General features: G+C 41.4%; 2 protein-coding genes, 1 long non-coding RNA gene and 2 pseudogenes across 5 annotated transcripts in view; 2 read left to right on the forward strand and 3 right to left on the reverse strand.

Annotated features, from left to right (window-relative positions):
* Nucleotides 1–25569, reverse strand: part of LOC123327520 (zinc finger protein 665) — a 392317-nt gene that overhangs the window by 37822 nt on the left and 328926 nt on the right. The gene's annotated exons all lie outside the window — the stretch shown is intronic.
* Nucleotides 1–25569, reverse strand: part of LOC123465140 — a 35475-nt pseudogene that overhangs the window by 6850 nt on the left and 3056 nt on the right.
* On the reverse strand, nt 10675–17315 carry LOC102406866. The gene is made up of 5 exons (XM_045163359.1): nt 17016–17315; nt 12894–13243; nt 12287–12408; nt 11531–11653; nt 10675–10729 (listed from the first exon to the last, which is right to left on the reverse strand). Exons 1-4 carry the CDS (start codon nt 17105–17107, stop codon nt 11549–11551), a joined length of 669 nt encoding a protein of 222 aa, XP_045019294.1. The 5' UTR covers nt 17108–17315; the 3' UTR covers nt 10675–10729; nt 11531–11548.
* Nucleotides 12326–16076, forward strand: LOC123465124. 2 transcript variants are annotated; one of them, XR_006640212.1, is made up of 4 exons: nt 12326–12421; nt 12990–13160; nt 14018–14094; nt 15899–16076. It is a non-coding gene; the product is annotated as an uncharacterized LOC123465124 (long non-coding RNA). The 2 variants fall into 2 exon arrangements; XR_006640213.1 differs by having other exon boundaries at nt 15925–16074.
* On the forward strand, nt 23301–24882 carry LOC102408709 (annotated as a pseudogene).

Below are 25569 nucleotides of genomic sequence, written 5' to 3' on the forward strand. Positions count from 1 at the left end.
CCAGGGACAGGAGAGCCTGGTGGGCTGCCGTCTATGGGGTCACAGAGAGTCAAACACGACTGAAGTGACTTAGCAGCAGCAGCAGCAGCAGCAGCAGAGAGATTTGAGGAGCGATTAAAGCTTCTGCCACACTCATTACATTTGAAAGGTTTCTCTCCGGTATGAATTCTTTGATTATTTGCAAGGGTTGTTCTATGACTGAAGACCTTGCCACATTCATCACATTTGTAAAGTTTCTCTTCCTTATGAATTCTCTGATGAACTGCAAGGTGTAAATTTGTACTGAAGACCTTGACACATATGTCACACTTATGTAATATCTCATCTGAATAAATTATCTGATGATTCCTGAGAGCTGAGACATGACTAAAGGTTTTCCTACACTCAATATACTTGGAAGCTCTTTCCCGGTATGCTGTTGGATCTTGTGTCAGTAATAAAGGATGCAAAAAATCATTCCCAAATATATTAGAAAGGTTAGTTTGGACACCAGGAGGTATTCCTTGAAGTGGTGAAGGTAACAAACTACTGTTGACAGACCTCGTAACTTCATTACATTCAGAAATTATCCCATCAGTTTGAAATATCTGCAATTTATCCTGCAGGTTTAATCCAAGCCTATTTACAAAGGGCTTGATTTCCACATCCCTTCTTCACTGTTGACCTCTGCCATCAGTGAGAATTCCATCATGAGTTATAGGCGTTCCCTTGTTATTTCTTCCACCACTTCTCCAACGACACTCAAAGTCATACATGTCTTCCTGGAGTTCCCTGAGGTAAAGATGTTTGATTTCATGACTTTGAGGTCTTCCCAAGATCACTGTTTGGAATACTTCTCCTGTATCACTGTCTGCTTTGAGTTGTAATTGGTTGACCACATGTATCAGATAGATAAGATCTATAAGACATAAAGAATCTATTCACTAAAATTCGTCAATAAGTGTCTCAGTGTCTATTACACCAAAAGTAATACATCTATCACAGTTATAAAACTTTTCCCAACTATGTAATATTTTTCATTTTCGAAAAATTTTGAAACTTTCCAAATATGATCTTAAAATTCTGAGAAACACTAGAGCAATAAACTTGTTTATTAAAAATAAGAGTTGTAAAAGATAATTCAAATTGATTTTAGGGAAGAATACTTGCAAACAGCCTATGACAAAAACACATATACTAGAAAAACATGTCAGCTCACACAAAAACACTATTTTTGCACCATGACTTCCATGCATGTACCAATTAACAGTAAACATACTGCAGTCTCATAATTGAGGAGAAAAATGTATTCTACTATAGATATATTCTCCACACTTACTGTACACAAATAAATGCTAATGAACACACAATATATTGTAATGCTAAAGAACCCAAAATGAGTTTATCTAATAATATGTTGCTATTTAGATCTGTAATATATATACCATAGAGAAAAAAATTCAATACTACAGTTTTTATGAAACAAAATATCTTTCTAAATATGTCCTACAAGATAACATACCCATAATAGGCATTTTGCAACATTAACAAGTAAAAATATATATATAGAAATAATGAAAGACTTCAAAGCAATTACGAGATACAATATCAACATGCAAACCCAATTGGGTTTCTAAACTTTAAAAATGAACAATCAAAGTAATTCAACTGACAAGAAAATTAAAAAATAATACTTCATCATAACATTATACAAGAAGGGAAGAATGTTTATACTGCAAACTAATGACTTCTGCAAAATATTAGAGAAGACACAAATAAATGTAACACCCCATGCTTCACAGATATTGTGAAGCTGATATTGTCAAGATGTCAGGACTAGTCAAAGTTAACAAAAGATTCAAAACAATCCTTAGTGAAATCCAAACTCTGCTTTTCTTAAGAAACAGATGAATCAATCCTACAATTCCTATGGAATCACAGAAGACAATGAACAGCAAAAACAAACTAGAAAGCAAAGTCAGACATCTCATATTTCTTTATTTCAAAACTGAATCCAACACTACACTAATCAAAGCAGTATGGTACCAATATAAAGACAGACACCTGAGGAACACAACAGATTCAGAAAAATACTTTTGTGTGTAAGGTCACATGATGTTCCACAATAGTGTCCAGACCAAATAATGGGGCAAGGGCAACTATGGAACAAAGGTGCTGTGAAAACTGGATATTCACATATAGAATTTAGTGGGAGCATTATTATACACTATACACAAAAATTAACTCAAAATGCTTCAAAGACCTAAACCTCAGTCGCTAGTGTATACAGCTCCTATAAGTAAATGAACAAAAAATGATTCTTGACAGTGGACTCACCAATGATTTATCAGATACAACAACAAAAGCTCATGCCAACAAAATTAAAAGATAAACTGGACACATCCTAATTATCAAGTATTGTGCACTAATCCATCCTCAGCAGAGTGAAAAACAATGTACACTATAATACAAAATATTTGCCAAGCATATATTCAATAATAGCTTAACATCAAGAATACATAAAGAACTCTAAAAAGTACTGATCACCAATTCCACCATAGGGGTGGGGGAGCTTTCTTAACCAACCATCCCACATATTGCAAATAAAACACAAAGAGTAACATAAAATAGAAACTTAATGATAAAAATAAAAAGACATTCATTTATAATGCATAAAAATATAAAAAAAGGAAAGTAGCAATGCCTTGAAAAAAAACAAATGATGGTTTATCACTAAAGTTATCACGCTGCTACATAAGCTCTGTCATTAAGTTACTACAAAATTAAATGCGGAGGCAGAATGATCAATAGCACCCAGGTGACAAGCATGCAGCATCAGCAACAGTTTAGTCAACAGCCTCACAAATATGAGGGCGTGAACCTGGACAATACCCTTGTCAGGAGAAGTTCCTACACCTCTTGGTGAGGCTCAGAGGGCATGGTGATAGTACATGTGAACAACACTATCACAGTGCCCTTCACGCAGGCTTTTCTGACATCACTCAAAGCCATAAAAAGATGTACAGGTCAAGGTCTTCAGATGCTTTCTCATATCACAGAACACGCTGACCACTATACTTAGTAGCTTCAAGTGGTAATTCTGTATGCAGCAGGAAAATATTACAACCAATAAGGGAAAGTATTCTCCTTTAAAAATTTTCTCTTACCCAGTAAACCCACACCACAGAGAGTCCATGAGGAGCTGCCCCTTAAACACAGGCAGACTACCACAGCAAAGAAACTGGACATGACTTCAGACTCTAGAACCACATACTTCAAAATCAAATTTAAAAGGAAAAATTACACAAACTAAGGAGAAAGCAAAGTCAGGAAGAGTCTACACTCCCAGACTAGATAGACCAGTACAAGAGCGGAAAACTACAAAATGTGGGGGTCTCATATCATAAGACCTTGAGATGCGACTATTTGGTCCACCCAGAAATGCCGATCTAAGAGCCTGAAAGATTTACACATTTTCCCTTTGCTGGACTGCTGTCCTTATAGTTTTCCTAAGTAACAGGCACAGAAGATCCAATCCACTAGGCTATTCCACACATTCTGACATGTATGGCAGCAAAAGGAGAACAGCAGAAATGGCTGAGGGATCTCAAGAAGCAGACAGGGACTGAGACAGTTCCATACAGGTTCTGAGGTGCCAGATAAAATTAAAGAGCAGCCAGTATTTTCCCATTTTCCGATTCTATCTTCCAAATATGACAACTGTGATGAAAGCAGCACAGGATCAGGGGTCAGACACTAGGGGCATCAGCTCTGATCTATATGGATTAAGAACTGTGTAGCCAATAGATCCAAGCCCCCAAAAAGAAGAGGGGGCAAGACACCCCAGTAAGGCAACCTATGTCATGCTCCTCACACTCAAGACCAACCAGCTCACAGCAGGGAGATGGCGAGTGTTGTGGATACAAACCTTGCCTTTGTGTCTGACGGAGCTGCAGCACCACTGGCGGGTGAAAGAATACATGATACATGTTGAAGGACAGGCTGAGAACTCGGGGAAAGGTTAAGCTTCCTCTGGGAGTTTAATAAACAAACTTCTCTTTGCCAAAGATCTGAGAGTCAATTCCTAGGTAGGTTGATAAGTCCGGGGTACCCGAGGAGGAGAAAGGGGTCTGGGGCTCTCGAGGAGGATAGATAGGGGTCTGGAATTCTCAAGAAGGAGAAAAGGACAAACCTTTTCTTCTTTAAGCCCAGAGCTGATGATTACACAACAAAACAACTCAGCTTAAACTCTGTACTAAGATTATATAACAACAATGTATCCTACTTGAGGACAGGTTTCTCCTTCTTGAGAACCTTCTGACTAATCCTGTCATCTTAAAATGTAAATTGTGGGAGTGGGCCTGGTAAGACCCTTACAACCTTGAGACATTCTTTTGACTTACTGTAATAACTAATTGAAAAAGTATATAGCTCCCTTGCTAAGACTAGGGAGGCGGGGCATTCTCCATCCCCCTTCTGATGTCTATGTCAGAAGCTTTCTCTGTCCCCTTTCATACTTTAATAAAACTCTTCTACACAAAAGCTCTTGAGTGATCAAGCCTGGTCCCTGGTCCCAAAGCTATATCTTCTTCAGAGATCACAAATATGACATCGTTCACCATAAGCTATCATCTCTATGTACCATTACAAGAGGTTTCCAACCATTTTTAATGTTGTGCTTTCCTCTCTGTCCTGAGATCTGATCTCTGTTCACACTTTTAATACATTCCTGTCCATTTGGGGGTTTGTTTTGTTTTGTTTTGCTATCTTCACACCACTCATCACAATACTAGGTTCTTTCTCTTGCTCCAATATGGAGATGATGTTTAGATCAGAAATAGAAAATCCTGCTTATCAGAACAAAGAAATGTAAAGTGCTGCGTTTTTTTTCCCAAAATCACAGCTTTGTTCAGCTGAGGAGTGAGAACAGTACAGGTAGGTCTGGAAAAATATTCCACAAATTTTTTCACTGCTTTGCCTCCTTCTAAATACACAGGGAAGAATGTAATATATTTATCTAACACCCTTCCAAGAAATAGTGAGTCAAAAGTAAAGGACACAAAACAGAAAATTGGATATCTTAAAATTTGGCATTCAGTTTTATACATAATTAAGCTCTGGGAAAACCTCTGATGTAACATGAAATGGGCAAATCATTGGAAGAAAGGGTCATTTTAAATTCGTGATGCCACATCATGTCTGTGTCAACAGGGCTCTAAGATCATGCAATGAAATCAGGCCTCCCAAGAGACACATAGGGAAAATGCAAAATATTCAAGGGGAGATCCAAACGTCCAAAGAGAAGCTATCCTCACCCAGGGAGAGCAAGTTTTTCTAGGTCTCCAGCATCATGTCCCTGTACAAGGCCCTCTGAACAGGGTCCAGGCATTCCCACTTCTCCTGAGAGAATCTGATCATCCTTGAAGGTTAACCATCCCTGAAATGAGAATATATTTCACCAATGGATCATAAGAAGAGTTCTTATCTTCATACAGCTGAAAAGATAATGAGAGGGGTAAGGACTGATTTGGATATGTTCTGAAAGAGTTGTGTTAAGGTATTTGGAGGGCTTCCCTGGTGGCTCAGAAGGTAAAGAAACTACCTGCAGTACCTGGGTTCAATCCCTGGGTCAGGAAGATCTCCTGGAGAAGGGAATGGCTACCCATTCCAATATTCTTGCCCAGAGAATTTCATGGACAGAGGAACTGGTGGGCTACAGTCCATGGGGTAACAAAGAATTGAACACAACTAAGCAGAGAGACTAACACACATTGTGTCCCTTAAATTCTTATGCATTTTCATAAAAGATTTCTATATCTTCCAATAAATATGTATTTTTCACTTTTTGTGACGAATTCATGAAAAATAGCTAATAACAAAAGGTTGTCTATGCAGAAGTGTCAGATACTATGTTCTACACATTGAGAGATATTCAATACCTAAATGAGTTACACTCTGAGTGGTGGCTTCAGAGATGACAAAGTCCAGCAATGGCTTTAAAGAAAAATCAAAATCATCAATTATGATAATAAGAGAAATAGCACTGACTGAAAGTGTTTGAATACTTTAAGTCAAGAAGCTAAGCAAGGACACTTATGGCTCAAAGAAATCAAGAAAATTTTTAAACATCTACATGAAACTCAAAGTACAACATTCCAGAACTTATAACATTCAATGAAGGCTATAATAAGAGAAGTCTACATGGCTAAGAAACTTCTCAGGTGGTTCAGTGGTAAACAACATGCTTGCCAATGCAGGAGACCCAGGAGATTCAGGTTTGATCCCTGGGTTGGGAAGATCCCTGGAGAAGGAAATGACGACTCACTTAAGTATTCTTTCTTGGGAAATCCCATGAAGAGAAGAGCCGGATGGGCTACAGTCCATGGGATGCAAAAAGTCAGACATGACAGAGCACAAACACACGCACGTGGCTAAATGGTTACCACAAAAAGGAAAAAGAAGTCCAATCAGGAAACTATTTTTACATCTCAAGGAAGGAGAAAGAGAACAAACTAAATTCAGCTTTGACAGAACAAAAAAGTTAAATAAGAAAGATTCAGATCCTGCAAACCCACTCCTGGGCATTTATCTGAAGAAAACCATAATTCAAAACAACAGTGCATCCTAATGTTCACTGCAGCACTATTTACAATAGGCAAGGCATGGAAACAATCTAAATGCCCAGCAACAGAGGAATGGATAAAGAAGACGTGGTACATATATACAAGAATATCAGTTGTGTCCAACTCTTTGCGATCCCATGGACTATACAGTCCATGAAATTTTCCAGGCCAGAATACTGGAGTGCGTAGCCTTTCCCTTCTCCAGGGGATCTTCCCAACCCAGGGATCAAACCCAAGTCTCCTGCATTGCAGGTAAATTCTTTACCAACTGAGCTATCAGGGAAGCCCAAATGAAATATTAACTCCTGCATTAAACAAAAAAGAAAGAAAGAATGCCATTTGCAGCTACATGCATGGAACTAGAGATTATCACGTTATGACCAACCTAGACAGCATACTGAAAAGCAGAGACATTACTTTGCCAACAAAGGTCCGTCTAATCAAGGCTATGGTTTTTCCAGTGGTCATGTATGGAAGTGAGAGTTGGACCATAAAGAAAGCTGAGGGCTGAAGAATTGATGCTTTTGAATGGTAGTGTTGGAGAAGACTCTTGAGAGTCCCTTGGACTGCACAGAGATCCAACCAGTCCATCCTAAAGGAGATCAGACCTGGGTGTTCATTGGAAGGACTGATGTTGAAGCTGAAACTCCAATACTTTGGCCACCTGATGCAAAGAGCTGACTCACTGGAAAAGACCTTGATGTTGGGAAAGATTGAGGGCAGGGGAAAGGGATGACAGAGGATGGATGGTTGGATGGCATCATCGACTCGATGGACATGGCTTTGGGTGGAGTCCAGGAGTTGGTAATGGACAGGGAGGACTAGCATGCTTCGGTTCATGGGGTCCCGAAGAGTTGGACACGACTGAGCAACTGAACTGACTGAGAGATTATCATACTAAGTGAATAAACCAGACAGAGAAAGACAAATTATCACTTGTGTGTGAAATTAAAATAAAAAAAGATCCAATTGAACTTATGAAAACACAAACAGACTGAGAGACATGGAAAACAAACACAGAGGTGACCAAAGTACAAGGTGGGAGGGATAAATCAGGATTTGGGATTAATACAGACACACTCCTAGGTATAAAACAGATACCCAACAAGGACCTACTACACAGCACAGGGAACTATACTTCATAGTTTGTAATAGCTTATAAGGTAAAGGATGTGTCAAAGAATATATATAAATAAAACTGAATCACTTTGCTCTATACCCAAAATTAACTGAACATTGTAAATCAACATACTTCAATAAAAAATTTCTAAGTAATAATACCTACAAATTACATATACATATCATAAAATAAACAGGTAAATTTGTAGAAACATACTGCTACTGCTACTGCTAAGTCACTTCAGTCGGGTCCGACTCTGTGTGATCCCATAGACGGCAGCCCACCAGGCTCCCCCGTCCCTGGGATTCTCCAGGCAAGAACACTGGAGTGGGTTGCCATTTCCTTCTCCAATGCATGAAAGTGAAAAGTGAAAGTGAAGTCGCTCAGTCGTGTCCGAACCTCAGCGACCTCCTTGGACTGCAGCCTTCCAGGCTCCTCTGTCCATGGGATTTTCCAGGCAAGAGTACTGGAGTGGGGTGCCATTGCCTTCTCCGAGAAACATACTATCTAATCCTTAATCATGAAGCAAATAAAAATGTGAACCAAATTATAACTAGAAAGATTCAAGCAGTAATTAAAATCCTCAAACTAAGAAAAACCTAGGATCAGATGCCATCTGTGAAATTATACTAAACCTTTACAAAAGAAGTACCTCTAATCCTGCCAAAAATATTACAAAGAGTTGAAGATGCAACGCTGACAAACTCACTGAATAGAGCCAACATGATTCTGAAACTGACCCAAAAAAGATCAAAGAACAAAAAAATAAAATCCAATACTCCCTGATGAATATTGATGCAAAATCCTTAACAAAACACCAGCAAATCAACTTCAACACCACATTAAAAAGATGTGAATTCATGACCAAGTGAATTTTATTCATATAAGGCAAAGAGGACTCAACAAACAAAAATCAACTTATACGTACATTAACAGAATAAAGGGAAAAAACAACAGATGACCACCTCAATTGATACAGAAAAAAAGCATCTTACAAAATTCAACAACCTTTAAATATATATATACAAACTAGAAAAGATAAAGTATCTCAAAGTAAAATATACCCTGTATGAAAAGAGCACACCTAACATTGTTCTCAATGGTGAAAGACTGAAAACTTTTCCTCTGAGATCAGGAAGAAGGGAAGGACGTGCACTCTGCACCACTGTTCAACAAAGGACTGAAACCCCTAACCAGAGCAATTAGACAAGAAAAAGAAATCAAAGCTTCCCAAAGTGAAAAATTAGAAAGTTGCCTTCTTTCCTAGAGGACAAGGTCTTTTATGTATAAATTGTAAAGACTCCACACAGACACAAAAAAACCCCTGCCACATCAAATAACAATTTTAGCAAACTATCAGGATACAAAAGTCAACATGCAAATCAGTTGCATTTCTATACACAATGAACGATGTCAAAAGAAAATCACATAACAATTTTATTTACTATTGTATTAAAAATGGATGAAATATTTAGGAATAATTCACCAAGGAGGTGAAACATATACACTGAAAACTACTTAACCACTTCTAAAAGAAATCCAAAATAAACAAATAAATCTAGTAGCCATGGACTGGAAATCTCAGTACTCTTTAAATTTGCAAGTTACCCAAAGTGTTCCACAGATCTAATGAATTCATTATCAAACTTACAATAGAAATGTTTACAGAAATAGAAAAAACTTGCCAGAAGTCATAAAGAATCTCAAGGGGATCACAAACTGCAAAAATACTCTTCAATAAGTAGAAAGAAGAAAGATGAAGGCCACCCTTTTTAAAATTTCAAGCCATATCAAAATATAATCCAGATGGTGTAGTACTGGCATTAAAACGGATTTATACACCAAGGGAACAGAAGAGAATGTTCAGAAACAACTATTTGCATATATTTAAAACCTAATAAGGATGCTAAGAAAACCCAGTGGAAAAAAGACAGTTGCCATAACAAATGATGAAATTATGGGTTAAACAATGAAGAGGAAACCTCACCTGCATCAAAAGTAAAAAATTTCTGTGCCAAACCAAAAAATGAACACCGTGAAAAGACAAAATCTGAATAATGAAGGCAATGAAAGTGAATTTCCAGCTCTGAGATTTAGATTCATGTCACAGTTTCAAACAAATGATAGAATAGCACACCCTCTATCACTGATACCTGATTCTGAACTTTCCATCCCATTTCCAATCAAGATTTTGAAGTCTGTGCCTCACTCACTTAGCTTCAATTACCTTAGAACAAATTTTCCTTTTTAGGTCTACTTCCAGATTTTACCAGGTACTGTGCATGTTAATACCTGACTTCCACCCACAGCTTCTTAATCCTGATTGACAGAGCAGACTGCACATCCAGAAGAGCCCTAGGCAATCCCTGCTGCCCAACAGCACTGAGCTGCTGCTGCTGCTGCTGCTAAGTCGCTTCAGTCGTGTCCGACTGTGTGTGACCCCAAAGATGGCAGCCTACCAGGCTTCCCCGTCCCTGGGAGTCTCCAGGCAAGAACACGGGAGTGGGTTGCCATTTCCTTCTTCAATGCATGAAAGTGAAAAGTGAAAGTGAAGTCGCTCAGTTGTGCCGGACTCTAGCGACCCCATGGACTGCAGCCTACCAGGCTCCTCCGTCCATGGGATTTTCCAGGCAAAAGTACTGGAGTGGGGTGCCACTGCCTTCTCCAACAGCACTGAGACCCCTTCTCAAACCTGTGGGTGTGAAGCCCTGCCCAGGATGGTGCCCTCCACACAAGGTCCAGGCCACTGGGTCATGGGGTGATGGGATCTAAGTGGAGACGACAGGCCCTGAGGGAAGTTCCCTGGTGAGTGTGCATGTACAGGCGTCAGGAAGGATACTTCAGAGTCACAGATGATTAGTAAGTCCAAAGAAGGGCATTTCAGGAAGGATAGACTGTGAATCAACTGAGAATATGATTTTACCTGAGAACGAGGCATTCCTGTTGCCTTTCCTTTCTTCCTCTTTCCAGCTTCTTCCTCAGACAATGTAAGTTTTTAGAAGTTGATCTGGCAAGTGGAAAACAGGCTGCTTAAGGCTTAGAATCAACATCCCCCTCTTCGTTTGCCACAACCACAAAAACAGGAAGACCTCACTCTGTGGAACAGTCCTTTGGTGTCCACTGCCTCCGGGGGGGATGCTGTTTCTGCCCTCCTATTTCTTTTCTCACACCTGTCCTGCCCACCTCTGCAACTTGTTCTCCTCTTGCTGCTCTTCTCCCCACCCCCACCCTTCTAATTGTCCTAAATATCTATACATCTGTCTCTTTCTTTCTCCAACTCTGTTCCCTCTCTGCCTTCTAGTCACACCCCTTCTCTCCCTGTTACACTCCCACTCTGGGGCACTCCAGGTCTCTAGGCTTATTTCCTCCTCTTCTCTTCTGCTACTGCTGCTAAGTCACTTCAGTTGTGTCCGACTCTGTGCAACCCCACAGATGGCAGCCCACCAGGCTCCCCCGTCCCTGGGATTCTCCAGGCAAGAACACTGGAGTGGGTTGCCATGTCCTTCTCCAATGCATGGAAGTGAAAAGTGAAAGTGAAGTCGCTCAGTCGTGTCTGACTCTTAGCGACCCCATGGACTGCAGCCTACCAGGCTCCTCCGTTCATGGGATTTTCCAGGCAAGAGTACTGGAGTGGGGTGGCACTGTCAACACCTATCCCTTTTCTCTCCTAGGATCACCCCTTGTCAGCCCTCTTACCGCAGACGCAGGGCCCCTGTCTCGTTGTCTCCAACTCCTGGAGATCTCACGCCGTGGTCCATTTCTCTTTCACCCACCCGCTACTTTAAGGGCGAAATCTATTTCATGTTACCATCCCTTTGCAAGTGCCTCAGCCATCCTGGGCGACCCCGTCGGTTCTCTCATTGTTTTCCCACTTCTGACTTTGCCTTTCCCTCTCAGTCACTGCTTCTTCTGATGCCCCTCGCCCACGTATCTACAGAAATGATGAGTAAATGAAACGCCCGCCTATCAAAAGAGCACATTTTCCAACGAGACGGACTCGTGACGGAAAAACGCTGGGTGTCACACGTCCAGCCCAGGGGTGAGGAAAAGGACTGACCAGGAAGGGAGGCCTGCGGGGCAGAACGATCGGCCTGAGGAGACGCGAAGGCAGAGAGGCTGGGAGCGAGGGGGTCTCAGGGGTCGGACGGGCTCTCCGGAATCCTAGGACGGGGGAAAGGAATCGGCTTCTCCGGGAGCGGGGCTGTCGACGCGACCTCCAGGGGCCGACAGGGTGAGGCGGTGGAGGTGGGCGTGCCCGAATACACCTCGCGCCTGGGAACTTTACAAGGCACAGGCGCAGGTACTAATGGTTAAGTTTTAAGCAGGAAAATATCCCGGAAGGCGGCGTCTCCGGGGCCGAAGGCGAAAACCAAACGGCAAGGACAAGCCTCACAGCGATTTCGAATACTCGACCTAAACGGCGGCCTCTGGGTTTATTTGGGGCGGAGTTCGGGGTATTGGGATATTACTGTCGCAGAACCAGCCGGACCCTGAAGATGGGCGTGGCGAGGGCAGGCGCTTAGGGTTACACTAGGAAAAAACACCGCAAGGGCCATGCAGCAACCTTCTCTCTCGGCTTTCCGCTTCCGCAGGAAACTGCGCACGCGCGGAAAACGAGGCGGAACTTCCGGGTCGGGGGCTGGGCGGATCGCTGCAGGCGAGGGGCGGGGCGAGGAGCGTCCGGGTCTGCAGGGCGAGAGTAAGGCGGGGCAACGGGTAGGGAGGTGCTTAACAGTCCTGTCATGCCTCATAAATTACATGTTTTTTTTTTTAATCTGTTGCCTTTAACATCTATATAGATAGCATATTCTTCTATAATTACGATATGGAAATGTCTATGACCAAATAAACTTTTTGTCATATGTTGAGGAAAGAACGGTGGTAGTAGTGAAAGTCGCTCGGTGGCATCCGACTCTGCGACCCCATGGTCTGTACAGTCCATGGAATTCTCCAGGCCAGAATACTGGAGTGGGTAGTATTTCCTTTCTGCGTGGCATCTTCCCAAACCAGGGATCTAACCCAGGTCTCCCGCCTTGCAGGCGGATTCTTTACCACCTGGGCCACAAGGGAAGCCTTGTTAGTAAGATTCATCCAGTGTTTTAGCAACATCTAAGCAGCCACGGTATGGTCAGTGTTGGGGACAGACTTAAAAATCTGCAATCCGTGCATACCTTTGATTTCTTCTTTTAGAGCCTGTTGGCTGCTGGACAGTTCTCTTCTCCTTAAATTCTTCCCATTTAATTTGAATTTTATACATTCCCCCACAGCATCCTGGAAATTTTGAGGATTTGGGTCACTTTGCGCTCCCCCTCCGGATGCGAGGAAAACATGCACTGGGCGCAGTGGAGAAGAGGAAGCTGCCGGGTTCCGCGGACCAGGGGCACTGCTGTGGCGGGGCTCCCCATCGCCATGCCCGCAGAGGCGGCCGGCCTTCCCAGGTCGCTGTGTCACCCCGTTACACTTGTAAGGCAAAAGCTTATAACTTTGTAGACCAGTATGTTGGAAACTAGGATCTTTCCTCCTAACAAGTAGAAAAATTTCAATAAAGATTTTATTTTCCTTTTTAAAATTTTTTGAAATGACGAAAGTATGACAACACATTTACATGAGGCTTTGAAAATAGTTAGAGACAGTTCCACTATATATTACAATTTTTTAAGTAGACAAATTAAGATTTTTAGTTGGAATTTCAATATTAAACCCTCAAAAATTAATAGAATGGACAGGAAAGTAGGATATACTAGACCTGAAAAGAACTGTGAACCAATTGAATATAATTAAGATTTATACAATTTTCACACAACAGCAGGATACAAATTTTATTCAAGTTCCCATAGACTATTAACCAGGAGACACAGGGACATGATGTAAAACAAGGTGCAAAAGTTTCATGGTCTAAATAGAGTGTTGAAATCATACAGGGCCTGTTCTCTTATTACTGTGAAACTATGTGAGAAATAAATACCAAAAGGTATTTGAAAATAACTCACATATTTTCAAGTGCAATAAATAAATAAATAAATGTTTTTGTCAGCAGGTTCTTGCCTGTCCTGCTCCTGGAAATTCAGGGGTTGGGAACCTGGGTCTCCAGAGAATTCCTGTAGGATGATAATTGGATGCAGAACATTTCCTGCCATTAGAATAATTGAACCATCTTAAGAAAACATGAAATTTTTTCTGGATTTCTCTCTGTACTGCAAACTAAAATAAGAAATACAAAACTATCCCTGGGGAAAATGTGCCATTTTACAGTGACATCCTGTATAACAACTTTTCCTCTTTGTTCTTCATTCAGCTGGAAGGCCAAACTCCACATGGCTCGGTTCCAGAGACACAAGGTCAAAACCTACAGTCTGAGACTGGAGGACTAAGGTATGTGATGGGAACTCCCGTCAGTACCTTTTTTTTTTTTTTTTTAATTTTGAAATTGACAAAGTTTACTAACCATTGCTTTCAAAAGAGCAATTTTCATTGATCAGTTGCTAAGTTGAATCTGACTCTTTGCAACTCCATGAACTGCAGCACACCAGGCTTCCCTGTCCTTCACTATCTCCCAGGGTTTTCTCAAACTTGTGTTCATTGAGTGGGTAATGCCATCCAACCATCTCATCCTCTGTCGCCCTCTTCTCCTGCCCACAATCTTTCCCAGCATCAAAGTCTTTTCCATTGAGTCCGCTCTTTGCATCATGTGGCCAAAAAGAGCAATACATCTTTAAAAATTGATGAAAACCGCATTGTTCCTTTAGTTCACATTCTAAGCTTCTACTGCTCTCCACACAACAGGCCAATAATTGAGAGACAAGTTGCTGGGGCAGGAATAACGACTTTATTCAGAAAGTCAGTAAACCGAAAATATGGTGGACTGTACCCCCAAAACCATCTTATCCAAGTTAGAACTCAGTCCCCTTTTATACTAAAAGAGGAGGGAGTAAAGTCAAGTTGAATTCCTCTGAATCTAAGGAATCAAACAGTTAAGTAACAGAGCATAAAAGTCCATCAATCAGAGTTCCCTGAGAAACCTCAAATAACATCAAGGAATTTGAAGAGCAATGGAAGGCCATAAAAGGTCATTGTATAGGGTCACTCCTCAACCCCTCCCCCCACACAATATCAGTAATCTTATTACTACTTAAATCATTCCTGTGCTGGGGTAGAAAAAATTTAAGGCTACATAAAATATTTAAGATATAATTTCAACTGTTAAAAAGTACAAAGCTTATTTATGAGATGATGTTTTGTAATAAAACCATGGAGTTGCATATTCATGCATGCACATGTAAATACACAATTGACTGAAATGAAGAGTTGCCTCTTGACACATTTTTAAATCATTTTCTCATTATCAATTTTAGTCATATGTATTTCAGCATCTCTGGGACCATGAAAATGAATCAACTGTACTTAAGTTTGTCAATATTACATTTTTTTTAAAGCTTGTTTCTTTATTTAGGTTGTGCTGGTCTTTGTTACTTTGTGTGGCTTTTTCTAGTTGCACTGAGCGGGAGATATTCTGTAGTTGTGGTGAGTGGGCTTCTCACTGCAATGGCATCTTTTGTTACAGAGAACAGGTTGTAGGTGAACTGCAGGCACAAGGCTTCTGTAGTTGCAACACATGGGCTCTGCAGTTTTGGCTCACAGGCTCTCGAGCATGGGCTCAGTAGTTGTGGTGAATGGGCTTAGTTACTCCCGGGCATGTGGAATCTTCTCGGACCAGGGAGATCAAACCCATATCCCCTGCATTGGCGGGCACATTCTTATCCACTGTACCAACAGGGAAGTCTCAACTCTAATACTATATTAGTTAAAAAAAAAAAAAAAAAAAGTAGTATACATATGGCACCCCACTCCAGTACTCTTGCCTGGAAAATCCCATGGACGGAGGGGCCTGGTGGGCTGCAGTCCATGGGGTCGCTAGGAGTCGGACACAACTAAGCAGCTTCACTTTCACTTTTCACTTTCATGCATTGGAGAAGGAAATGGCAACCCACTCCAGTGTTCTTGCCTGGAGAATCCCAGGGACGGGGGAGCCTGGTGGGCTGCTGTCTGTGGGGTCGCACAGAGTCAGACACGACTGAAGCGACTTAGCAACAGGCAGGCAGTATACGTATAAAAAACATATATAGAGTACTTTGAGTGCAATCCCTATAAAATACTTATATTCAAAAATAATATGAAGGTATCTCTCCTGGCGCAATGGTAAAGAATCCACAGGCAAATGTGGAAGACATGGGTTCTGCTCCAGGATAATGCCACATGCCTCGGGGCAACTAAGACCAAGTGACACAACTACTGAGCCTGTGCTGTAACGCCCAAGAGCCCAAACTACTAGGCTCATGTGCTGAAACTACTGAAGCCCAAGCATCATACAGCCCATGCTCTGCAACAAGACACCACCAGAATCCCATGCACCACGACTAGAGAACAGCCCCCACTTCTGGCAACTAGAGAAAAGACCAAGCAGTGACAAAGACCCAGAACACCTAAATAAATAATTTTTCTAAAAAAATAATGATTTTTATCCTTAGTTAATTTTGGGTATGTAGTTACTAACAAAAACCAAAGTTTATTTGTTAATTCCACAATAAAACAATCAACCAAGGTTAGTAAAGTTGGGGACTTCCCTGGCAGTCCCGTGATTAAGACCTCACGCTTCCATTTCAGGAGTTTCAGGTTCAATCCATACTCAGGGAACTAAGATTCTGCAAGCTGCACCATGTGACAAAGAAGAAAAAAAAATTTCAGAGAACTTGGATTTCATAGTGAAAAATAGATGATGGAATGAAAAGCCCCCTAGCCCTGTGGTCTCTTTCTGAACTTTCCATTCCATTCCCAAACACCAAGATTTTCAAGGAGGTCCTTATTTACTTTTAAATGTACTATAAATAGTCAGGACTGATTTCCCCTTATTGGCCTCTTTTCCAGATTTTACCACATATTCTGAGTGTTAATACTTGATGTCCACGTGCAGCTTCTTTACCCTGGTTGACACAGAGCAGACAGTGCATCCAGATGGGCCCTAAGCAATCCCTGCTGCCCAACAGCACTGAGACCCCGTCTCAAACCCATGGGTGAGAAGCCCCGGTGCCCAGGGGAGCCTCCCAACAAGGGCCAGGTCACCGGGTCATGGGGAGACGGGATCTAAACGGAGACGACAGGCCCTGAGTGAAGGCCCCGGGTGAGTGTGCACATACAGGAGTCAGACAGGATACTTCAGAATCAGACACAATTAGCGAGTTCAAGTAAGGGCATTTCAGGAAGGACAGACTGAGAATCAACTGAGAATATGACCTTACCTGAGAAAGAGCCATTCCTGACTCTTTTTATCCCCTCTTCCATGTTTCTTCTCAGGCATCCTGCAGAGATTGATACTAAAAGTTGAAAACATGCTGTTTAATGCCTACAGTCAACATTCCCCCTTCCTGAGCTCCAACCACACATGCAGGGAAACCCTCACCATGGGGAACAGACAGTCCTCTGTGGCCAGTGTCTCAGGAGGGACTCAGGAAAGGCAACTCCCACATAGAGACCAACACGGGAGCTTTCCCACACTTTCCTTCGGATCACACTCCCCTCCGGATGAGGCCTCATGCACACAGCAGCAGGGGGGACCTCAGATGACCCAACAATTCCTTTCAGATCACAGAGCAGGCCCTGCTGCTGCTGCTGCTAAGTCACTTCAGTTGTGTCCGACTCTGTGCAACCCCATAGACGGCAGCCCACCAGGCTTCCCCATCCCTGGGATTCCCCAGGCAAGAACACTGGAGTGGGTTGCCATTTCCTTCTCCAATGCATGAAAGTGAAAAGTGAAAGTGAAGTCACTCAGTCGTGTCCGACCCTCAGAGACCCCATGGACTGCAGCCTTCCAGGCTCCTCCATCCATGGGATTTTCCAGGCAAGAGTACTGGAGTGGGTTGCCAAGAGCAGGCCCTGGTCCATCCCAACTCAGAACAGAGTGGCCTCCTCATCCCTGGGGCTGATCTCAGTCCCAGAAATGGAGGCTAAGAGCCTTGGTGCTCAATGGAGGATCCCGATCAGATTTGCTGCACTGTGAATATACCGGGGACTAGGACCCACACAAGTATTTGAGGATGTCTGATATGGCAGGGGGTACCATACACGGTTTCGCAAAATGCTTCATGGATCTCATGGGAAACATGGGATGAACACCACTAAAGGTGCTAAACCCAGCCCACCTCATACTTTCTTCTTTTCCAGCCTTACTGAGATAGAACTAATGAAATGGATATGTGTATATTTATCATGCATGATCTGACCATTTGACAGACATATACACTGTGAAATATTTATCACATTCCAGTCATCAACACATCCATCAACTCCCAGTTTCCATGTTTTGTATGGTGACAACACAAGATTTATACTACTGGCAAATTTAAAGTATGTAGTAATACAGAAGAATTTACTACAGTTAGAATGCTGCACATAGCGCCCCAGAAGTTACTCATTTTACAACTCAAAGTTCATACATTAACATCTCCCCATCTTCCCCAACTCCCAGATCCAGAAAACCACCATCCTATTGGCTGTTACTGACTTTCACTCTAGTAGATTCTACATGTAAGTGAAATCATACAATAGCTGTCTTTCTCTGCCTTAGTTCACTTAGCATATTGTTCTTTACATTCATCCAGGTTATCCTAAGTGGCAAAAATCTTCATTTTTTTATGGCTCAATAATGTGTCATCTAGTACTCCTTCACTGACTATTCTAAAGCCTTTGACTGTATGGATCTCAACATACTATGGGAATTTATTAGAGATGGGAGTACCAGACCACCTTACCTGTCTCCTGAGGAATTGTATGCAGATGAAGCAACAGAACTAGAAATGGAACAGCTAGCTGGTTTAAAATTAGGAAAGGAGTATGTTGTCACTCGGCTTATTTAACTTATATGCAGAATGCATCATGAGAAATGCTGGGCTGGATGAATCAAAAGCTCGAGTCAAGAGTTGTGAGAGAAATATCAACAACCTCAGATATGCAGATGATGCCATCCTAATGGCAGAAAGCGAAGAGGAACTAAAGAGCCTCATGATGACGGTAAAAAGAGGAGAGTGAAAAAGCTGCCTTAAAACTCAACATTCAGAAAACTAAGTTCATGGCATCTGATCCCATCAATTCACGGCAAATAGATGGGTACAAAGTGGAAACTGTGGCAGATTTTATTTTCTGAGGTTCCCAAGTCACTGTAGATGGTGACTGCAGCCTATGCCAAACCTAGACAGCAGATTTAAAAGCAGAGACATTACTTTGTGACAAAGGTATGTGTAGTCAAAGCTATGGTTTTTCCAGTAGTCATGTACAGATGTGGGAATTGTACCATAAAGAAGGCTGAGCACCAAAGAATTGATGCTTCTGAATTGTGCTAGAGAAGACGCTTGAAGAGTCCCTTGGACTGCAAGATCAAACCAGTCAATCCTAAAGGAAATCAATCTTGAATATTCACTGTAAAGACTGATGCTGAAGCTGAAACTCCAATACTTTGGCCACCTGATGCAAAGAGCTAACTGACTGGAAAAGACACTGATGCTAGAAAAGATTGAAGGAAAAAGGAAAGGAGACAGAGAGCATCACTTAGATAGCATCACTCACTCAATGGACATGAATCTGAGCAAACTCCGGGAGATAATGGAGGACAGAGAAGCCTAGAGTGCTGCAGTCCATGGGGTCACAAAGAGTTAGATACAACTTACCAACTGAACAACAAAAAGCAGCAGCTTGCAGAATTTTATTTCTCCAAACAACTATTGAATTCCAGGCCACGGGGAATAAAAGATCAGTCTAACAACTGGATTGCTAGAGTATTATCTAGGTGATTTATTTATAAGATATAAAGATTTAGTCATGGAGAGGAGTAACGCATTACTCACACCTTATTTGGCAAAAGAGTTCTCATGGCCTTGTCTAGCTGCACGGTGGCTGTGAAATTAAGAATATGCATTGCTGTGATGGCTGGATGGCATCACTGACTCGATGGACGTGAGTCTCAGTGAACTCCGGGAGTTGGTGATGGACAGGGAGGCCTGGCATGCTGCGATTCATGGGGTCGAAAAGAGTCAGACATGACTGACCGACTGATCTGATCTGATGTATTAGGAATGAAGAAAGTCATTACACTGTAGTGATCTTCACTGTGAATTTATATGTGGATATAAAAATGAATGAAAGAACTGAAAATAGCAAGAAAAAACTACTTCATGTCTTTGAGACAAACTTAAGTTCAAATATTGAAATAATAATTTAAAATGATTTCACAACTATAAACCTTTTATGTATCCCACAGGCTCAGGTAGGGTGGTATGAATGACATCCTAAAATGGATTTTTTTTCATTTACCTACTTTGCTGCTAGTATCAGCAAAGAATATTTATATTAAAACTTAGAGACTCATTTTAGCTTGTTAAGATTCAGAAAAAATGTAAAGGGAAACAAATCTGTGAGTTAAAAAAAAAACAACACAAAGGCCTCATTTAATTTTAAACTCTAATTTGGGACAAGGAAGAGACTGGCCATGGGTTACATGGGGTATTTTACACTGAGGATAAAGACAGTGAGTTGGTATATCTCTTTCAACAATTTTCCTTACTACCTTGTTATTTGGGGCTTCCAAGATGGCTCACAGAAGTTCAAGCTGGTTTTAGAAAAGGCAGAGGAACCAGAAATAAAATGGCCAACATCTGCTGGCTCATGGGAAAAGGAAGAGAGTTCAAGAAAAACATCTATTTATTGACTATGCCAAAGCTTTTGACTGTGCGGATCAAAATAAACTATGGAAAATTCTGAAACAGATGGGAATACCAGACTACCTGACCTGCCTCTTGAGAAAACTATATGCAGGTCAGGAAGCAACAGTTAGAACTGGACATAAAAAAAAACAGACTGGTTCCAAATAGGAAAAGGAGTAAGTCAAGGCTGTATATTGTCACTCTGCTTATTTAACTTATATGCAGAGTACATCATGAGAAATGCTGGCTGGAAGAAGCACAAGCTGGAATCAAGATTGCCAGGAGAAATATCGATAACCTCAGATATGCAGGTGACACCACCCTTATGGCAGAAAGTGAAGAGGAACTAAAAAGCCTCTTGGTGAAAGTGAAAGAAGAGAGTAAAAAAGTTGGTACCTCATTGTGGTTTTGATTTGCCTTTCTCTGATAATGAGTGATGCTGAGCATCTTTTCATGTGTTTGTTAGTAATCTGTATGTCTTCCTTGGAGAAATGTCTGTTTAGTTCTTTAGCCCACTTTTTAACTGGGTTGTTTAGTTTTCTGGAACTGAGCTGCATGAACTTCTTGTATATTTTGGAGATTAACTGTCAGTTGTTTCGTTTGCTATTATTTTCTCCCATTCTGGAGGCTGCCTTTTCACCTTGCTTATAGTTACCTTCGTTATGCAAAAGCTTTTAAGTGTAATTAGGTCCCATCTGTTTCTTTTTGTTTTCATTTCCATTACTCTGGGAGGTGGCTCATAGTGGATCTTGCTGTGATTTAGGTCAAAGAGTGTTCTGCCCATGTTTTTCTCTACGAGTTTTATAGTTTCTGTTCTTACACTTAGCTCTTTAATCCATTTTGAGTTTATTTTGTGTATGGTTTTAGAAAGTGTTTCATTCGTTTATAGGTGGTTGACCAGTTTTCCCAGCACCACTTGTTAAAGAGATTGTCTTTTCTCCATTGTATATTTTTGCCTCCTTTGTCAAAGATAAGGTGTTCATAGGTGCGTGGATTTATCTTTGGGCTTTCTATATTGTTCCAATGATCTATATTTCTGTCTTTGTGCCAGTGCCATAATGTCTTGATGACTGTAGCTTTCCAGTACAGTCTGACATCAGGAAGGTTGATCCCTCCAGTTCCATTCTTCTTTCTGAAGGTTGCTTTGGCTATTTGAGGTTTTTTATGTTTCTCTGATGTTATTTGTTCTAGTTCTGTGAAAAATACTGTTGGTAGCTTGATCAGGATTGCATTGAATCTATAGATTGCTTTGCGTAGAATACTCATTTTCACTATATTGATTCTTCCAATCCATGAACATGGTATATTGCTCCATCTATTTCTGTCATCTTTCTTTCATTAGTGTTCTATAGTTTTATATACAAAAGTCTTTTTGTTTCTTTAGGTGAATTTATTCATAAGTTCAGTTCAGTTCAGTTCAGTCGCTCAGTCGTGTCCGAATCTTTGCAACCCCATGAATTGCAGCACGCCAGGCCTCCCTGTCCATCACCAACTCCTGGAGTTCACCCAGACTCACGTTCATCGAGTCAGTGATGCCATCCAGCCATCTCATCCTCTGTCGTCCCCTTCTCCTCCTGCCCCCAATCCCTCCCAGCATCAGAGTCTTTTCCAATGAGTCAACTCTTCACATGAGGTGCCCAAAGTACTGGAGTTTCAGCTTTAGCATCATTCCTTCCAAAGAAATCCCAGGGCTGATTTCCTTCAGAATGGACTCGTTGGATCTCCTTGCAGTCCAAGGGACTCTCAAGAGTCTTCTCCAACACTACAGTTCAAAGGCATCAATTCTTCGGCGCTCTATTCATAAGTACTTTATTCTTTTCAATGGTGAATGGGATTTTTTCCTTAGTTTCTCTTTCTGTTTTTCATTGTTAGTATATAGGAATACAAGGGATTTATGAGTATTAATTTTATATCCTGCAACTTTACTATATTAACTGATTAGTTCTAGTAAGCAAAGGAGAAAAGGAAAGATATAAGCATCTGAATGCAGAGTTCCAAAGAATAGCAAGAAGAGATAAGAAAGCCTTCCTCAGTGATCAATGCAAAGAAATAGAGGAAAACAACAGAATGGGAAAGACTAGAGATCTCTTCAAGAAAATTAGAGATACCAAGGGAACATTTCATGAAAAGATGGGCTCAATAAAGGACAGAAATGGTATGGACCTAACAAAAGCAGAAGATATTAAGAAGAGGTGGCAAGAATACACAAAAGAACTGTACAAAAAAGATCTTCAAGACTAAGATAATCACGATGGTGTGATCACTGACCTAGAGCCAGACATCCTGGAATGTGAAGTCAAGTGGGCCTTAGAAAGCATCACTACAAACAAAGCTAGTGGAGGTGATGAAATTCCAGTTGAGCTATTTCACATCCTGGAAGACGATGCTGTGAAAGTGCTGCACTCAATATGCCAGCACATTTGGAAAACTCAGCAGTGGCCACAGGACTGAAAAAGGTCAGTTTTCATTCCAATCCCAAAGAAAGGCAATGCCAAAGAATGCTCAAACTACCACACAATTGCACTCATCTCACATGCTAGCAAAGTAATGCTCAAAATTCTCGAAGCCAGGCTTCAGCAATATGTGAACCGTGAACTTCTGGATGTACAAGCTGGTTTTAGAAAAGGCAGAGGAACCAGAGATCAAATTGCCAACATCCTCTGGATCATGGAAAAAGCAAGAGAGTTCCAGAAAAACATCTATTTCTGCTTTATTGACTATGCCAAAGCCTTTGACTGTGTGGATCACAATAAACTGTGGAAAATTCTGAGAGATGGGCATACCAGACCACCTGACCTGCCTCTTGAGAAACCTATATGCAGGTCAGGAAGCAACACTTAGAACTGGACATGGATTTTTGTGAAGAGGCGAAGACTGAGCAATTGCGACCGAGTTGCCGACCTCAAGCAGCAATCGGCTTCTCCACGTAGAACCCAGGGGTAGGAGATTCAGAATCGAATCTCTTCTCCCTTCCCCCTCCTGGTTACAAATCACTTGAAATATATGTTAGTGGAACTTGCTTGAGGGCAGCAAGGCGAACCCCATCCCTACTCACTGGAGCTCAGCTTTGATTTTTAACCTCCCTTCCCCACCCTTCCAGAACACACACATTCCCATTCCAAAATTGATTTTATAAAGATATTTTAAACATAATGATGCAACTTGGTGTGCACTACGGCAAATTTACAGTGAGATTTTTTTGATCTTCAGCTACATTTTTCAGCTTTGTGAGGCACCGTATCATCAAAGACAATGGCCAGCAATGTTACCAACAAGACGGATCCTCACTCCATGAACTCTCATGTATTCATTGGGAATCTCAATACCCTTGTGGTCAAGAAATCTGACGTGGAGGCAATCTTCTCAAAATACGGCAAAATCGGGGGTTGCTCTGTTCATAAGGGCTTTGCCTTCGTTCAGTATGTTAATGAGAGAAATGCCCGGGCTGGCAGGAGAGGATGGCAGAATGATTGCTGGCCAGGTTTTAGATATTAATCTGGCTGCAGAGCCAAAAGTGAACCGAGGAAAAGCAGGTGTGAAACGATCTGCAGCGGAGATGTACGGCTCATCTTTTGACTTGGAGTATGACTTTCAACGAGATTATTACGACAGGATGTACAGTTACCCAGCACGTGTTCCTCCTCCTCCTCCTATTGCTTGGGCTGTAGTGCCCTCAAAACGCCAGCGTGTATCAGGAAACACCTCATGAAGGGGCAAAAGTGGCTTCAATTCTAAGAGTGGACAGCGGGGATCTTCTTATAAGTCTGGAAAGTTGAAAGGCGATGACCTTCAGACCATTAAGAAGGAGTTAACCCAGATAAAACAAAAAGTGGATTCTTTACTGGAAAGCCTGGAAAAAATTGAAAAGGAACAGAGCAAACAAGGAGTAGAGATGAAGAATGATAAGTCAGAAGAGGAGCAGAGCAGCAGCTCCCTGAAGAAAGATGAGACTAATGTGAAGATGGAGTCTGAGGGGGGTGCAGGTGACTCTGCTGAGGAGGGGGACCTACTGGATGATGATAATGAAGATCAGGGGGATGACCAGCTGGAGTTGATCAAGGATGATGAAAAAGAGGCTGAGGAAGGAGAGGATGACAGAGACAGCGCCAATGGCGAGGATGACTCTTAAACACATAGCAGGGTTTAGAAATCTTGTCCCATTATTTCTTTACCTAGGCGCTTGTCTAAGATCAAAATTTTCACCAGATCCTCTCCCCTAGTATCTTCAGCACATGCTCACTGTCCTCCCCATCCTTGTCCTTCCCATGTTCATTAATTCATATTGCCCTGCACATAGTCCCATTTTCACTTCCTTTGACCCTCCTAGTAGTTACGTTAAGTCTTACCCTGTAATTTTGCTTTTAATTTTGATACCTCTTTATGACTTAACAATAAAAAGGATGTATGGTTTTTATCAAAAAAAAAAAAAAAAAAAAAGAACTGGACATGGAACAACAGACTGGTTCCAAATAGAAAAAGGAGTCAGTCAAGGCTATATATTGTCACCCTGCTTATTTAACTTCTATGCAGAATACATCATGAGAAACGCTGGCTGGAAGAAGCACAAGGTATAATCAAGATTGCCAGTAGAAACATCAAAAACCTCAGATATGCAGATGACACCACCCTTATGGCAGAAAGTGAAGAGGAACTAAAAAGCCTCTTGATGAATATGAAAGAAAAGAGTGAAAAAGTTGACTTAAAGCTCAACATTCAGAAAACGAAGATCATGGCATCTGGTCCCATCACTTCATGGGAAATGCATGGGGAAACAGTGTCAGACTTTATTTTTGGGGGCTCCAAAATCACTGCAGATGGTGAGTGCAGCTAAGAAATTAAAAGACAATTACTTCTTGGAAGAAAAGTTAACACCAACCTAGATAGCATATTAAAAAGCAGAGACATTACTTTGCCAACAAAGGTCCGTCTAGTTAAGGCTATGGTTTTTCCAGTGGTCACGTATGGATGTGAGAGTTGGACTGTGAAGAAAGCTGAGCGCTGAAGAATTGATGCTTTTGAACTGTGATGTTGGAGAAGACTCTTGAGAGTCCCTTGGACTGCAAGGAGATCCAACCAGTCCATTCTGAAGGAGATCAGTCCT

Source organism: Bubalus bubalis, chromosome 18 (genome assembly GCF_019923935.1).
Source record: "Bubalus bubalis isolate 160015118507 breed Murrah chromosome 18, NDDB_SH_1, whole genome shotgun sequence".
Taxonomy (NCBI): Eukaryota; Metazoa; Chordata; class Mammalia; order Artiodactyla; family Bovidae; genus Bubalus; species Bubalus bubalis.